General features: G+C 37.9%; 1 protein-coding gene across 4 annotated transcripts in view; it reads left to right on the forward strand.

Moving 5' to 3' along the window:
- Nucleotides 1-17,032, forward strand: part of atp8a1 (ATPase phospholipid transporting 8A1) — a 358,923-nt gene that overhangs the window by 114,350 nt on the left and 227,541 nt on the right. For 3 of the 4 annotated variants that reach the window (XM_063043220.1, XM_063043222.1, XM_063043223.1), the window contains exons 5-7: nucleotides 1,906-1,951; nucleotides 3,867-3,907; nucleotides 12,891-12,964. In XM_063043220.1, the coding sequence (XP_062899290.1) occupies nucleotides 1,906-1,951; nucleotides 3,867-3,907; nucleotides 12,891-12,964 (161 nt within the window). Of the gene's footprint in view, nucleotides 1-1,905; nucleotides 1,952-3,866; nucleotides 3,908-12,890; nucleotides 12,965-15,607; nucleotides 15,682-17,032 lie in introns of all 4 variants that reach the window. The other variant, XM_063043221.1, reaches the window with a different exon arrangement.

Here is a 17,032-nt window from a genome sequence, read left to right on the forward strand (position 1 = left end):
TAAGTGGGAGAGGGCTAAGCTAGCTTGACTGAAGTTACTTAGTAAAGAGACGATTTGAAGTTAAGTTGCATTTGGTGCAGCAGAAGCTTTTGAGGAACTTCTTGGGATTTAAGGCAAACATACTCCCATAAAGACAAAGGTGGGGCTGTCAAATTCTGAGGATCATCTGGATGTATAGAGAGCAGGGATGGTAAAAGGAAGTATTTGTCATACATGAAAATCTTAATACTGCAGGAAATGTGCAAGGGAATTCACTATAGCACTGAAATTAAAAAGAAATTATGAAAAGAAAGAAGTTTTGAAGGAAGTGGCAAATACAAACAAAGAAAATTCAAAGATTTTGCTAAGCGAGTCAAGGGCAAAAGGACAACTTGGGACAGAGGAAATCCTGCCAGGAACCAGATGGGTAACTTCTAAATGGAAGGGGAAGATATGGGCAAGGTTCTTAAGTTTTTGGGGCGATCTTCACAGAAGCAGGGGATGATATTAATGTGGTAGTTAACGTAAATGACTGAATTTGGAATGGAATTGGCATGGTAAACGTGGAATCATTTAGGAGTTTATCGTCTGCTTAGATCTGATCTGTCATATCCTTTCCATTTGAGAATTCACATGAGGAATGTTATTTCTCTTCAAAGATGTAAAAAAAAACAAACCTAAGTGGTGTATCTTTAAAATTATTGGTAGAAGAAACCAGATGAGTAAAATTATTTTCAGAAAATGGGTGAGATCTGAAATTCTGCTTGAAAAGGTGTAGTGGCAGAAATCCATGTTGTATTTAAATCTACTTATATGTCTACTTTAAAATGTATGACCTGCTGATTCGTGATGGATCCACATAGGGTGCAACCCACGACACATACTTTTGACACTTAGGAATCTTGATTTACTTAATTTCTATTTTTTGTGGGCATGATGTGCTGGTGCCAGAATCATCATGACATGTGTGGGTGCCCCCCCCTACACAGCACATATTCAGACTAATGGTTGTTGACGCAGACAACACATATCACTTACATTTCAATATTACAATGTACATGTGACAAATAAAGCTCATCTTTGAAAGATCTCTTTGAATTTTTTTTTCATTGCTAGTTAAGGATGACAAATTTATAAAAAGGATAATTGATGGTCCCACTTGCTGCCAGAAAACATCATGAAATAGTATTGCTGGATTTCTATTGTTGTAAGTTTCTAAAAGTTCATTGTACCTCATTCTCCACCCAACCTACCTTGCTCCCCCTCTCCCCACTCTCAGTTTACAAGCAGGTTATGAGAGGGTTCTGCTGCTGAGAACTGTTTGTAACCTGAGCTGGTCTTAAGATGAAAATGAACAAATTATGCAGAAAAGGATTACAAAAACAGCTGTGTTGGGAAAGTGAGCAGGCATGAAAAGAAGGGCCACTAGACAGCCTTGCTGCCTCGATGAGTGAGTGTCTGCTCAACATTCCCACCTCTGCTCAGCTCCGTTCAACCCAGCGGCAAATTGGTACAGCTCAGGGACAAGTAGATGCGGGGAGAAGGCACGCAGAAATCCCTTGCTCCTACTTTGCAACCACACAGCAGCATTAAAATCAATTTCCATGCATCCTACTGGTCTCCCAAACATTTGCTCTTATCAGCAGGATATCTACAAGCCGAGCATTCGTAACCTGGGGAAGACCCATGTTGATTTGGAACTTGTTTCAATCAGGAACCTTGCATTGACGGGATTTGACTCCACTTTCAATGCTTTACCTTCCCATAGTAGTTGGCCCCTCAACAAAGCTTAAATCAACTAGCCAAAACTGTATGCGAATGGCAATAAGGGAAAAGGATTGAATTTGGCAGAAATCTTTATGTTTTGTGAAGATAATTTTTCAAGATGATTTGGCTATTTATCTAATGAAAATTATTTTTTTACAGAAAAGACACAGTGCTGACAGTGGAGTGAATAAGAAAAAGGCACAAGGTAGGAAATGTGTTTTAAAGTGTCTTCGGCTACATGAAAAATTAGGAAAGATGTAGCCATGTTTTTATAAGTAAAAGCTTTTTGAAAGCTTCATATGATTCAAAATAATCTCATTAATTTGAAATATTGATTGTATTTATTTAGAATGCAAGGTAAAATATGAGTGACTGTTATTCTCTGGAAAAAAAGTAGATTTTCAAACCAACTTTTTACTGCTACATTGAGTTGGTGAGTGAGCATGTTGGGACCTTGGGAAGTATCTTTATTAAGCTTCGAGTACTATGACAATGGAATCTAATTGTGTGAGGAATACCTTTCAATGAAACTTTCCTTTGTGTATTACATGCACTGAGTTCCATTTTGAAATATTAATACAAAAATTAAAACTAACTTTCCATATTTCCCATATTTATTATGACGAGTCATATGTAATGCATCAGTTGGTTTTATTTTCATAAATTTTAAATTGATTTGTTTCAATATTCAAAAAATACTAGAAAACTTGGAGTAAAAATGAAGACTGCATAGTTCCATAGAGGAATGTTCACTTGTCTGTTGAGGATCTTTTGTGCACAGAGCTTATAAAAATTCAGTGAATTTTGGATTGGTCACAACATAGTAATTTCATTTCCAGCAAAATTTTCAGCATTGCATCTGGTGATGTAATTGAGGAGGAAACTTTATCTAGTAACTAAACCCTACCAAATGAAAAGGGCCAAAATTTGGAGAAAGCTTCAGTCTTACTTTGTGGTGAGAATTTGGGCTAGTTTTGAAACAGAAACAGTATCAATATCATAGGTAAAATGTTGACATATTGACTTGATTTAACGATTAGGTACTTCATGGAATAGCAATATGTAAGAAGAAAAAAACAAATGAATTGCACCTGGACAGTGTAATGCTAAAGTAATAACATCAAATTATATTGTGCAATCCTGGCTAACATGATGCATGACAATTCATTCAACATTTCTCAAATGATAATTTGCACCAACAGAACTCGTAACATATTTAGCGCATAAAGGCAAGCCAAAGTTGTACAGGAAAATGAATGTGATGCTTTTTTTTAAAAGAAGACTCTAACCTCTGCTAGAGTTAAGTCAGACATGGTAGTAGCAAGTGAAATTTCCACAGTAGTCCAAAGGTCCTACTGCTAAAATTAAAACTCTTGTTAATAGTGGGAAATCTGGAAAAACAGCAATACCTTTACCTTTTACTACAATAACTTCTAGAAATCTCAGAAAATTATTCCTAAAAGGGAGGAAGTCAGTTTCCTCATCTAGTTTGGCCTTTTAGAAGACCCAGCAAACACTCAGATATACCATTGCCACTCCATTCAAACCATCTTCATGAGACCATTTGGGGGCAGGCAATGGTGATCTTTGGCAATGGGTCCAGATCCTAAAAAAAATTCTAAATAATATTTGTCCACATGCTGGGGAGTGCTGGGGTGGATTTTAACATGCCAATTGTTATTTTAAAAATATTTCATGCAAATAATGTTCATCATAATTATGCCTGCTGTAAACAATGTCTCAAACTTATTGGTGTAGGCTTAACAAAAACAGAAGGAACATTGAGATGCTTATTGCTTTAGTAGCATTAGTAATGGAAGCAAGAATTGCAAAAACAAAACTTAGAAAAAGAAATAGCATTCTAGAAAAACAGCAGTGATTTGGTATACTTAATATTTAATGTACAGTTATTTTTAGTCTAATTTTATTATTGCTTTCCTTAGGAATCCAGTCTATACATTTGCTCTCTTTTGCACAGATTTGTTTATCTTTTATCCTCTTTGTGTCCCTTTGTTGTAAAAATTAGATGCTAAACATATTACCCTCCTTTAATCCGTCCCTTGCAATTTTTGATACAGAGCCAATCCAGATTTTAATTCTAAAATTTCTTTTATTCAAAGTGCTGAGAAATGGTGCTTGGGAAATTGTCCATTGGGAAAAGGTATGAAATACTGTTTTATCTTAACCGAGTAATGCAGAACCATTTTAAGTTTTTTGTTAACAATGCAGTCTGTTGGGAATTGTGTTGGTCACTTTTGTCCTTTCTGTACTTGATCTGTTCTGAGCAAATTAATAATGGTGTGGGTAGTAATGCTGGAGACTTGCCCAGGTGTCCAAGAGATCATAATTTGATGAGCTACATCAAATTGTTTTCCATATTAAGTTATTCAAAAATATTTTTTAAAACGTGGTATTGGGAGGAAATATATCATTGGTTCTCATCTAGCTTGCTCAACTGTAAACCATGAAACCAAAGTATAATGTGGGAGACGTGTAGTTAAAAACATCTCACAACTTAATGTTTCTATAGAAACCTAGTAAATTATATTAATTGACATATGTCACATTCTGATTTGCTTTGGAGTTATCATATTAGCTATTTTTATTATGACAATGATGTGAATAACTTGAAGAGGTAATGACCAGTGCAGAAAAGAATGTTGCTGATAATTGGACTAGGATGCAGAGTTCTGTCCAGTGGTCCAATACATATCCTTATCTTGTACACAACAAAACATCACCTTGTTCCAGTTTTGTCAAGGTGACTTTACATTGTAATTGCAGTTACATTTCAATCTTGAACAATGGCTGCTTTTTTTTATTGACATGACTCTTATTAAATAGGTATAACCTAATTCTCCAGAGTAAATTAATTGCTAAGAATCATTGGTAATGGTAAAATTTCTGAGAATTAGCTTAAACAGTATGCTAATAATTACATGCAAATCATATTTTCTGAGGTTGTTACTCAAAGATATATTAGAGCATTGCAAAAAATTAGGTTATGGATCTTTGGAGTTCTGAATTAAATTGACTTTTTTTCTTGCATCATTCACATACATAAGGAGTAAAAATCTTTACGTTACATCTCTGTCTAAATGTGCAATCATCATAATTTATAATAAGTAGAACAGTCAATGTAACATAGAAATACGCTCAGATCAGCGCGAGTTTATCAGTCTGATGGCCTGGTGGAAGAAGCTGTCCCGGAGCCTGTTGGTCCTGGCTTTTATGCTGCAATACCGTTTCCTGGGTGGTAGCAGCTGGAATAGATTGTGTTTGGGGTGACACAGGTCCCCAATGATCCTACAGGCCCTTTTTTCACACTTGTCTTTGTAAATGTCCTGAATCATGGGAAGTTCACAACTACAGATGAGCTGCGTTGTCTGCCCCACTCTCTGCAGAATCCTGTGTTTAAGGGAGGTACAGTTTCCATATCAGGCAGTGATGCAGCCAGTCAGGACACTCTCAATTGTGCCCCTGTAGAAAGTTCTTAGGATTTGGGGGCCCATACCAAGCTTCCTCAACCGTCTGAGGTGCAAGAGGTGCTGTTGTGCCTTTTTCACCACACAACTGGTGTGTAAAGACCACATGAGGTCCTCGGTGATGTGGATGACGAGGTACTAGAAGCAGTTTACCCTCTCAACCCCAGATCCATTAATGTCAATAGGGGTTAGCCAGTCTCCATTCCTCCTGTAATCCACAACCAGCTCCCTTGTTTTGCGACATTAAAGGAGAGGTTGTTTTCTTGACACCACTGTGTCAGAGAGATAACTTCTTCCCTGTAGGCCACCCTGTTATTGTTTGCGATAAGGCTAATCAATGTAGCATCGTCGGCAAATTTAATTAGCAGATTAGAGCTGTGGGTGGCAACACAGTCATGGGTATACAGGGAGTAAAGGAGGGGACTTAGTACACAGCCCTGAGGGGCTCCTGTGTTGAGAGTCAGAGGGGTGGAGGCGAGGGAGCCCACTCTTACAACCGGCCGGCGATCTGACAGGAAGTCCAGAATCCAGCTGCACAAGGCAGGGTCAAGGCTGAGGTTTCTGAGCTTCCTGTCGAGCCTGGATGGAATTATGGTGTTGAGTGCTGAATGTTGAACGTGACAATGGGTAGATTTCTGTTCTCTAGGCCATCAAGGGTTACGGTGAACAGGCAGGCAATTAAAGTTGAAGCCAGAAGCAGATTAGCCATGAACTTATTTGAATGGTAGAACAGGCTCAAGGGGGCATTCAGCCTTTTCCTGCTATTTATTTTCACTTGGCTAAATTTGACTTGGTTATTAAGCTGAGAACTTAATGACAAATTTTCTTCTTTGTTTGTAATGTGTAAAATATGCTATTTACAGAAAACATAACGTTGTTCTAACCTTCCAAGTGAAAGATTTGGTCACTACTGCTGTCATGTTTTGGAAGAAAAGAAAGAACTAATTTGGTTCCATATTTTTCTCCAAACTGCTAATTTGTGCAAATCCCCAAATTAGCTTTTAATATAATTAATTGGATTCAAAGTTATTAGCAGTAATGGAAATAAATTTAGATATTTTTTCCAGGTTTAAAAAAAAGCCTTCATTAAGGGAAAAGTATTTTTTGTTAACTGATGGTTTGTCATGTTATCATTAAATGCCACATTGCTATCTACTTTTGAAGATAATGTGGATTTTCCACTTAATTATTGTCTAGCGTATTTTGAAGGAATTGCTTCTTTTTGTGGCACCACTGTGCAAGACTCCAGCTTTACGAATGCCCTTTTAGTTCAGTAATGTGTCAAATCTATTGAGGCAGCATAACACAATGTATCATGATCTTGATTTAAATATGTTTTAATGATATGTTCACAGGGGAGTTCTAAAATATTCTCATGCCATGTGGATTATGATCAAGTTAAATATATTAGACTTGCATTTCAGCTACGAATTTCTGTATTATTATCTGCTGCTGTAAACAAGTATACAACTTTAATTATAAAGTAAAACAGTACTTCAGTGGTTTTCGATGGCTGGGTTTTCACAGGATCATGGGGTATACAGTGACAAAGGCCAATTGGACAATTACCTCTTTGGTTCATTGCAGGGGTCATCCAGCTAACCCCACTCCTTCTCTTAGCCCTGCAATTCTTATAAAAGGTTGTTAACCTAAATGGTAGTGCCAGACCAACTGAGTGTTTTCAAGACTATTTTTAAATCTCCCTGTTTGTTGTTCGAGTAGGCTTCATGGTAATTTTGAGCTAGTCCCTCACTATCATTTCTATGCTTTTTTTCTATGCCCACAGAAATATTGCCAGAATCTGATTCTTGCTTTCAATCTCAGTAACTCCTCAATTATTTCAACCTATTACGTAGGAAAAGAGCAGAACTCTATAGATTAAAATTATTATTCCATCTAACAAGCTGCTATAAATTAATATTTACAATTAGTACCGAGCAGTATAATAAAATAAAGCATTTTAAAATGCAAAGTAAATAAGTTATTTGACTTGCTGAAGTAATTTTACTGGGTCATTGGTTTCAGTGCTTGAAATCTAATGGAAGCATCATAAAAATAGGTTGTAAGGGCATTGTTGAGGCAGAAGAATTGGATCTCGAGTGTTGAAACCAGTGACCCAAGAATCTCAAAGTTTAATTGCAGTCCACATTCATAGTGTTATTTAAACAATCCATATATATCTTTATGCCCATATCCTAGCCCTTTAATAAAACAGATACATTCTAGTTGAAGAAAAGTATCCAATCCTCAAAAAGCTTTGGAAACTTTTAATATTATAAAGTAAAATATTGGTGTATTGTTTGTAGGCTTTTTTGGTTTGCTGTTCATTCAGGCAAGTTGTAAGGATAGAACTACGAGAAGAATTTACTTTGAGGGTTACTAAGACTCAGCCAGCAGTAGCAATTGATATAACAGTCATGCCACAGCTTTTTTAAAAGATGCATGCATACCTGAATAAATCAAATTGCCTTTCCTTATTGGGAAAGTAACAAACCCAGCTAACTTCATATTTTATTTTATTACACTACAAATTCTTCACTATAAACTTAATGCAACATCTGTACTTTGTTCACTCCTGTTACAGATAATCCAGGTGGATCCCTTGTCCAGTAGGTTTCATATGTTCCCAAATTCATGCAAGGTCACGATGGCCCCTCAAGTTGCACCACAACTCAACTTCTGAATATATATCACCTTTCTATTCACTTCCCAGTGATTATCCCAGAGCATTTTATGATATCTTTAACAAGTAGCTATTGAACATATTACTCCAACTCCTCTTGTGATGGTCTTGTATTTAGCTTTAGGCTTGTCTTTTATTTCAGGCTTCATATCCCTCTTCAAAAGGGTGCAACATGGCATTGCATCTGAAATAATGTCAGGATGTCCAACCTGAGCCTTAATCACCACACCTGTTTCCAGAGCCACCTGGCATTGTGCTCACATTTCAAGTTACCTCTTCTCTCACTGACTCATTCTCCACTTTCACAGTTTTTGACCCATATCTGACTGGGAAGTTTCAACAGGCTACTGATTTAGTATTCCTTGAGCCGATCTTGCTTGTTACATACACCTGTTAGGGTGCATTCTCCAGTTATCTTATAAGGTAACCGTAGCCTTCCGCCAGGAGCAGATGATCTAATTCTAATAAATGAGTGATTCCTGGATCACCTTACTGCCTAACACTCTTGATTCCCTAAAATATCCAATCCCATGAAATAGGAAAGCAAGCTAGCAACCAATATCAATGTCGATAGACAAAGCTTTTCCCCAGTGTATAAAATGAGGCAACAGTGGATATGGGATTGCTAGAAAATGAGGCTGTAGAAATAATAACGGGGGACAAGGGGTTGGCAGATGAACTAAATGAGTATTTTGCATCAGTCTTCAGTGTGGAAGACACTGGGAGTGTGCCAGCTGTAGAAGGGTGTGAGGGAAGAGAAGTGAGTATATTTACTATTACAAGGGAGAAGGTGCTCAAAAAGCTGAAAGACCTAAAGCTATGTAAGTCATCCAGACCAGATGAACTGCACCCTAGGGTTGTGAAAGATGCAGCTGTAGAGATTGTAGAGGCGTTAGTAATGATCTTTCAAGAATCATTGGACTCTGGGGTTCTAGAGGACTGCAAATTTGCAAATGTCACTCCAGTCTTTAAGAAAGGAGGGAGGCAGCAGAAAGGAAATTACAGACCAGTTAGGCTGACGTCAGTGGTTGGGAGGATGTTGGAGTCAGTTGTTAACAATAAAGTAATGGAGTACTTGTGACCCAGGACAAGGTAGGATAAAGTCAACATGATTTCCTCAAGGGAAAATGTTGCCTGACAAACCTGTTGGAATTCTTTGAGGAAGTTACAAGTAGGATAGATAAAAGGGGATGCAGTGGACGTTGTATTTTTGGATTTTCAGAAGACCTTTAACAAGTTGCCACACATGAGGCTGCTTACCAAGCTAAGAGCCCATAATATTAAAGGTGAGATCCCAACATGATTAGAGCATTATCTGATTGGTAGGAGGCAGCAAGTAGGAACTAAAGGATCCTTTTCTGGCTGGATGTCACCATTTCTAGTGGTGTTCCACAGGGATCGGTGTTGGGATCATTTCTTTTTATGATGTATTGCCAAGTTTGCAGATGATATGAAGAGTGGTAGAGGGGCATGTAGTGCTTAGGAAACAGGTAGGCTGCAAAAGGACTTGGACAAATTAGGAGAATGGACAAGAGAGTAGCAACTGAAATACAATGTTGGAAAATGCATGGTAGAAGAAATGGGGAGAAAATCCAAAAAATCTGAGATGCAAAGTGACTTGGTTGTCCATGTGCAGAACACCCTCAAGGTTAACCTGTAAGTTGAGTTGGTGGCGAGGAAGGCAACTGTAATGTTGGCATTCATTTCAAGTGGTCTTGAATACAAGAGCAGGGATGTGATGCTGAGGCTTTATAAGGCACTGGTGAGGCCTCACCTTGAGTATTGAGAACAGTTTTGGGCTCCTAATTTAAGAAAAGATGTGCTGCCATTGGAGAGGGTTCCGAGGAGGTTCACAAGGATGATTTCGGTAATAAAGGGTTATCATATGAGGAACGTTTGATATCTCTGGATCTGTACTCACTGAAATTTAGAAGGTTGAGGGGAGGGGAATCTTATTGAAACCTTAGGATTATTGAAGGGCCGAGACAGTGTAGATGTGGAAAGGATGCTTCCCATGGTGGGGGAGTCTCGGACAAGAGGGCACAGCCTCAAGATAGAGGGGTGTCCATTTAAAACAGATACAGAGAAATTTCATTAGCCAGAGGGTGATGAATTTGTTACCACAGGTAGCAGTGGATCCCAGGTCATTGGGTGTATTTAAGGCAGAGATTGATAGGTTCTTGATTGTCAAGGGTTACAGGGAGAAAGCCAGGGAGCAGGGCTGAGGGGGGAAAGTATCAGCCGTGATTGAATGGTGGAGCTGACTCGAAGGGGCCAATTGGCCTACTACTGCTCCTCTGTCTTAAGGTCATAAGAACATAAGAAATAGGAGCAGGAGTAGGCTATCCAGCCCATCGAGCCTGCCCCGCCATTCAATAAGATCATGGCTGATCTGTCCGTAAACATAGAAACATAGAAAATAAGTGCAGGAAAAAAAAACTCGGCACAATCTACCTGCCTTTTCCCCATAACCCTTAATTCCCTTACTATGTAAAAACCTATCTAACTGTTTCTTAAATATATTTAGTGGAGAAGCCTCAACTGTTTCCCTGGGCAGAGAATTCCACAGGTTCACCACTCTCTGGGAAAAACAATTTCTCCTCATCTCCGTCTTGAATCTTCTCCCCTGAATCTTGAGGCAATGTCCCCTAGTTCTAGTCTCACCTACCAATGGAAACAACTTTCCTACTTCTATCTTAACTATCCCTTTCAAAATTTTGTATGTTTCTATAAGATCCCCTCTCATTCTTCTGAACCCCAGACAGTATAGTTCCAAGCAACTCAATCTCTCCTCATAGGTTAACCCCTTCATCCCTGGAATCAATCTGGTGAGCCTCCTCTGCACTGCCTCCAAAGCCAGTATATCCTTCCTCAAGTATGGAGAACAAAACTGCACACAGTACTCCAGGTGCGGCCTCACCAGTACCCTGTATAGTTGCAGCATGACCTTCCTGGTCTTGAATTCAATCCCTCTAGCAATGAAGGCCAACATTCCATTTGCCTTCTTTATGACCTGTTGTACCTGCAAGCCAACTTTTTGCGATTCATGCACAAGCACTCCAAAGTCCCTCTGCACAACAGCATACTGCAACCTTTCACCATTTAAATAATAATCTGCTCTTCTATTATTCCTTCCAAAGTGGATGATCTCGCACTTACCAACATTTACCATATGTAAAGCCTGCGAAATGAGTTTGTTTCAAGATATTTTCAGACTCACCTACAAATGAGTTATAGTATGGAGTTGTTTGAGGGGCATAGTTATTTACAGAGCTATAATAACATGCACTGCTTCATCTGGTATTGCTCTCTAGCTATCTTTCTAGTAGATAATAGAAATCAACTTCCCCAAAGAGTGTAGTGGCAAACAGGCCACCTTGGCTGAGGCGTAAAAAGAATAATGGAATGAATATCCAATTCAATCCTTCTGGAAGTGTGATTTTTACCAGACAGAAGGGAATTGTTAAGAGTAGGTTTTACATGATGCTTCAGGCAGTGCACAGTTTCACAGTATCCTGGTGAATAATTAGAATGGTGTTTATTACTAAAAAATTATAGATATAGGGGTGTCATTAGACCTCCACTTCAAAGTGCAGATTCCAGATACTTTGAAAATATTCTCTAGTTCAGAGATTTAAGCTGCAAGTAAATCTGAGAGCAGTAAAATTATAGAAATTTCTAAATGTTACCCTTCATTTATAAAGCCTCAGAAAATTTGCTTAGACTTGAGCTACTGATAAGGCAAACCAAAGGAACAGGAGAGGCAGGATTTATGGGAGAGCAGAGTTGGATTTCCAGAGTACAAGGGGCTGTGAATGGTAGAATGAAGGGAATAATATGTATTTAGTCTGCTGCTTCAGTAGGAATACTTTCTATATCTCAAGTTTCCAGCTGCTATTTTAATCAATGCCATTATTCCACTAAATCATTGTCTTTCTGGATGCTTTGCATTGACCGGCTGTTTTATTATTTAAACATTTTGATGAAAAGCCTTCCAAATTCCTTTCATTTTAGATACTAATCTAATTATTTTGAAGAAGTATAGGTAAATGCCCATAGATAATTCCTTGGCAGGTTTCTGCAGAGTGTGCTAAGTGTGGAGGAGGCTGATTTGGCTGAGTTGGGGAAGGACTGGGGATTGTGGCCAGAATGACTGTCTGTGCAGACGAGGCAGTGATGGACAGCAAATTACCGATTGGGAGGGGTAGACAAGAATGGTGTAGAGAAGATCGTCAGGGTAGCTGGGGAATTGCTGAAGGAATGTGCCTGAGTTTGGAATGGGGTGGAAGAAGTGTCCGTGGGGTGACTTAGGGTGATGTCAATGTGGTCAGAAAGATAATCATTAGTGAAAATTCTTAGAATGATCCTAATGCAAACTGGTAACACTCCAGCAGCAGCCCAGGGGAGAATGAACTCTAATGAGTGCCATAGCAGGCTCCTGACCTCTTTCCAAGACTTTTCTCCTGTGTTCTACAAGTACCGAATTTAAGTACAGTAACATTCTGATCAGGTGATATCAGCTGTGCAATATATGCAGTTTAACAATTACATGCACAAGGTTGGAACTTCCTATGCATGTGGAATACAAAGCTAGAATTACATCAATGATGTTTAAGGTATCTGGTTGCACCAAATTGGTTTCAGTTTCTGATAAAATACTGTTGTGTGCTATCCACTGTCAATGTGCAACACCATAGTAGATTGTCCAAGCCACCAAATACTTATGAATTCCAAGTCAAATGCTCTTCAAATTTAATTTGAACTTAGAAAATGCTCTTGGTGTAACCTGTTCAAAAATTTGTGGTATGTGCTTCAGAATATATAGATCTCCTCTGTTAACATATCCTAAACCTAATGTCTTTTGAATGGAGTAAAATAGAAGCATTATGAATTAATGTTGAACTTACTAAGACCTCAATCAAAGTTTGCAGTATTCAAAACTAAGTGTTAACCATTTAATAGTTTCTTTCTTGCAGGTAGAGGTTGGCGATATAGTTAAAATAAATTGCACAGAATACATACCTGCTGATACTGTACTACTATCATCAAGGTAGAGATGACTGCTGATGCTTGTGTAGAGGATGGCCCCTCTACCTTTTGCACTGTCCCAGTATTACTCCAAGAAAATGGAATTCTTGCAAAATAGAACTGGACTCTGCATTTATCTTTTCTCTTTCTTGTGTATGATGACCAGCAGGTTTGTCTCGTTGTGACCGTGTCTGGACCACACACTTTCAAAAGGATGTCAAGACCTCAATGTAGAAGCATTTTACAATTAATGAGACCACAGTGATGTCGAGAGTTTAGAAAAGTAGAGATTGCTCCTCATAGCCCAATTGAACAAAGCTAGAAAGAGGGGTTTTGGAAAAGGGTAAAAAAGCAGAACTATTTGTAATGATGAGTGGGTGGCGAAGGCAAGAAAAGCTTCAGTAGCCAGAGAACACGATTTTATTTAAAAATGAGATAGAGAAGAAATGGAGTTTTCTATTTAGTGAATTTTTAATAACTATGATGTATATCCAAAAGTAAGTGAAATGAAAGCAAAGTAACTCTGGCACTAGGGTAAGTACTTGGAAAGGAAATTATGGAGAGAACTGGAAAGCGTTCCAACTGGTTGCATCGTGGAGTAATGGGTAGTGCTGCTGCCTTACAGCTGCAGTATCCAGGCTTCAGCCCTGTGTGAGTTTGGACATACTCCCTGTCATTGTCTAGGTTTCTACCTCATGCTTCATCCTCTACTTGCATCCCAAGGACACTCTGGGAGGAGGTTAATTGACCTTTGTAGATGACGGCTAGCATTAAAGGATAGTGGGAGAATCAAGAAGGAGCTGATAGGCATGAGGGAAAATATGTTACTGGGAAATTAGTGAGGCACTGAGACTGATGGATTTGCTCTGGGAGCTAGGCCAAATGCCTGCCACATTTGTTGTAGGAAATATGAAATAGCTCTTTCAAAGACCTAGCACGAACACAAAATTGCTATGGTGATGGGTGGATCCAAACAAGAGTAGGTATTTTATTATTGGGACCACTATAGAGAGAGCAGAAAAGTTATTTCTCCACGAGGAATTCTGCATCATCCTCCTGCGAAGTACGCAGAGGGGGGATGTCACCAGTTTGTGTGGGTTAGTGCACACTTGAGATGCTTTGCATACCGTCGGATCCATTCAAATAAGATTGTCTCCCAGACTGATAAATTGCATTCTCCTGGTGGACTAGGGGTGTTAGTGCTTGACAGTGGTTCCCACAGTGAAATCAGTCCTGCAGACAAGCCAGCGTGATGGACAGTACCACCAGTACACTGTTGCAGGCAAACTTTACTCTGCAAACATTGTTGACACAGTCACAAACTCCCACCTGAACTGCACCACACCCTATGACACCCTGTGATTTGGCAACTTGGCAAACATAGCTTCAGACGGACTCATTTGGGTCTGATTCTTGTGCTTGCTGTAGATTAGCTAAAAGAAAATCTGCAAAGATTGCTATAGATCACAATTATGGGTTATTGTGATGTTTCATTTATTTAATTGGCATAATTGTTTTGAGAAGTGTGGACATTTGTTCAACTTTTGTTTATGATGTTCCATCTCAATATTAATTTATTTTTTGTTGTGTGTGTGTGTGTGTGTGTATATATAAAATTTCAGGTTAAGAGTTGCCATTGCCATGAAAGGAATTTTTTGAGGATGCACGCAGTTATAAATGATTACATTTTATGGAAATTCTAAATTTCAAATTATTAAATTGAAAATCCATTTAAATACTCCAATTTTAATTGATTTTTATAAAATGCAACTTGGACATTTCTTTTGCAGAACCATTTTCTTGGAGACAATTTCTTTGAAACCTTTTTTAGATGTTTTGTTTTACAAAATCCATTTTCTGCTCAAGTCAAAAGGCAAAAATTTAGTGAAAATTCAAATGTGCTGATCATTCAAAAAATGTAAATGGAAATGTGCATTTTATTTTAGCCGTCTTTCACTTCTTACAAAATATGCAATTCTTCCTGATGATTGCTGTACTGTTTTGAATCATAGGCACAACATTAGCTTTATTGTACTGTATTACAGTTTTCATTCAAAACTAGAACTGTGTAGACCCAACTTGACAGTGCAATGTAGTTAGTTTTTAATGAAACATCTAATTTTTAAATTATTGTTGCATGCCAACATACATGTTATGGAACTTGGCTATCTGAATATTATTGAGCACAGTTAATTTTAGTACTAGTAAAATCAAAAGTTTTTTTTCTTGATTACTGTTTGAAATTAAGGTGTTTTAACCCTTTAGGATTAGGTTGCTCTGTTTAGGGCATTGTGCTTTGTAAATAAAACTAGATGGGGAAAAGACATTATTTTCTGTATGCTTAGATGTATGGGAAAGTATTTTTTCTATTGAAGTATTTGTATTGTGGGAAAATTCTTCTGCATGCAACTTTTTTTTATATTTTCATAGCAATGTTTGAAGTCAAGTGTTTGCATCTGACATGAATAAAATGGATTTTGGAAAAATATATAGCAAAGAAATTTTAATTGATTTATTTTATTTTCTGTATAACCAATCAATTTGCTTTTTACCTTTTTCTCCATGTTTCCATCATTACCTTTTCCCTCTGCATTATTTGTGTGTATGTGTGTGCGTATGTGTGCGCGTGTGTGCCCTAACCCTCTATCTGCTGGGATTAATATAGGTGGCAGTGGGGGAGATTGTGAAGGTGACCAATGGGGAACATCTCCCAGCTGACCTCGTCATTATATCATCAAGGTCAGAGTTAATTTGGAGAGTATAAAAATGCAGCAGTGGGTCCTCAAAAGCAGCACCCAAAAAGACAATCTATAGTTTTCTAATGTACCTTCATTAACATTCTGCATCGGATTTCTGTACAAAACTGAATTAGCGACAGAAAATATAGAAAAAAGATGATCATCTCTTGTATCAAGCCGCTCAATGATACAATGTCACTTCCTTCCTTAGTGAAGGGAGGCCTTGAAAGACTGCTACCAGCTACCTTCTGTACCAGTCCATTAAAAGAAACACCAAAAAGGTTTTCTATATTACTATTTTCTGTATATTACATGTTCTCTGGAACACTGCATGGTAGTACTGATATGTTTAATGATTTATTTCATAATTCTACAAAGTGACACATCTGGAATTGCAGTTCTGAGCACAATAGTATCCAGTAATTTTATTTAATTTAAAAAAGTCACATTCTATTCCACTTCACTGAGAATTTGAAGATTAAGTTGTATGAAATTGAGCTTTAACAAAGAATGCCATATGTAATACTCTAATCATTCTTTCTTTTTCAAGCTTATGTTTTTTTCCCTTATGCTCAATGAATTAAAAATACACATAACTATTTCTTGACTATAGTTATATGTCTAGGAAACCATGCATAGAGTAGGTCATGTATTAACAATAATGATGCTGAAAATATCCATGGACAAATGAGCGAGCTTGAAATTGTTTTTTTTATATAGATTGAGATTGCTTATAGTTTTAAAATTTACATGTGAAATATATTATTCAAAATTTTGTAAATAATAATTGGGCTGCAAAGTGTACAGCATAAGATTTTTGGTGGGGTTACAAGCTTACTGGAGGACCCACTGTGCTCTTCTGATTTTTAGCTTTTGCATGTCCTTGAATGTATTATTTTTATGTTATGTGTTAAAGTGCATGTTGCTGTCGCAGATTTAATGACAATATTACAATTGCACCTTCGGTTTTCTAATGTAATCATCAGGATGCTTGCTGGCGCAATCCATTGTTGTGATGTACATGTTATCTGTACTCTAGCCTTGTTGGTGTGTTAACTAAGTGCTTTATGAAATGTTTTTTCTAATTGTTTCTGGCTCTGGTTAATGCTTCCTTTGCCCCACTGCCTCATGGTAAATCTTGCACACTGTAACAAGGCTGAGCTATCGTTGTAACAGAATGCTCAAGCTTCCATGGCACATCTTTCCGAATAATCATGGAATGGGTAACTCAGTAGTAATTTGACATCCATGAAGTTAAGTAGCTTGCTTCCCCCCACCCCCACCCCTTTCACTTTCTGTATCAGTGGGAGCAAAAAATGCAAGATGTGTTTTAAGGAGTAACTTTTAAGTGA

This window comes from Mobula hypostoma, chromosome 3, assembly GCF_963921235.1.
Source record: "Mobula hypostoma chromosome 3, sMobHyp1.1, whole genome shotgun sequence".
NCBI lineage: Eukaryota > Metazoa > Chordata > Chondrichthyes > Myliobatiformes > Myliobatidae > Mobula > Mobula hypostoma.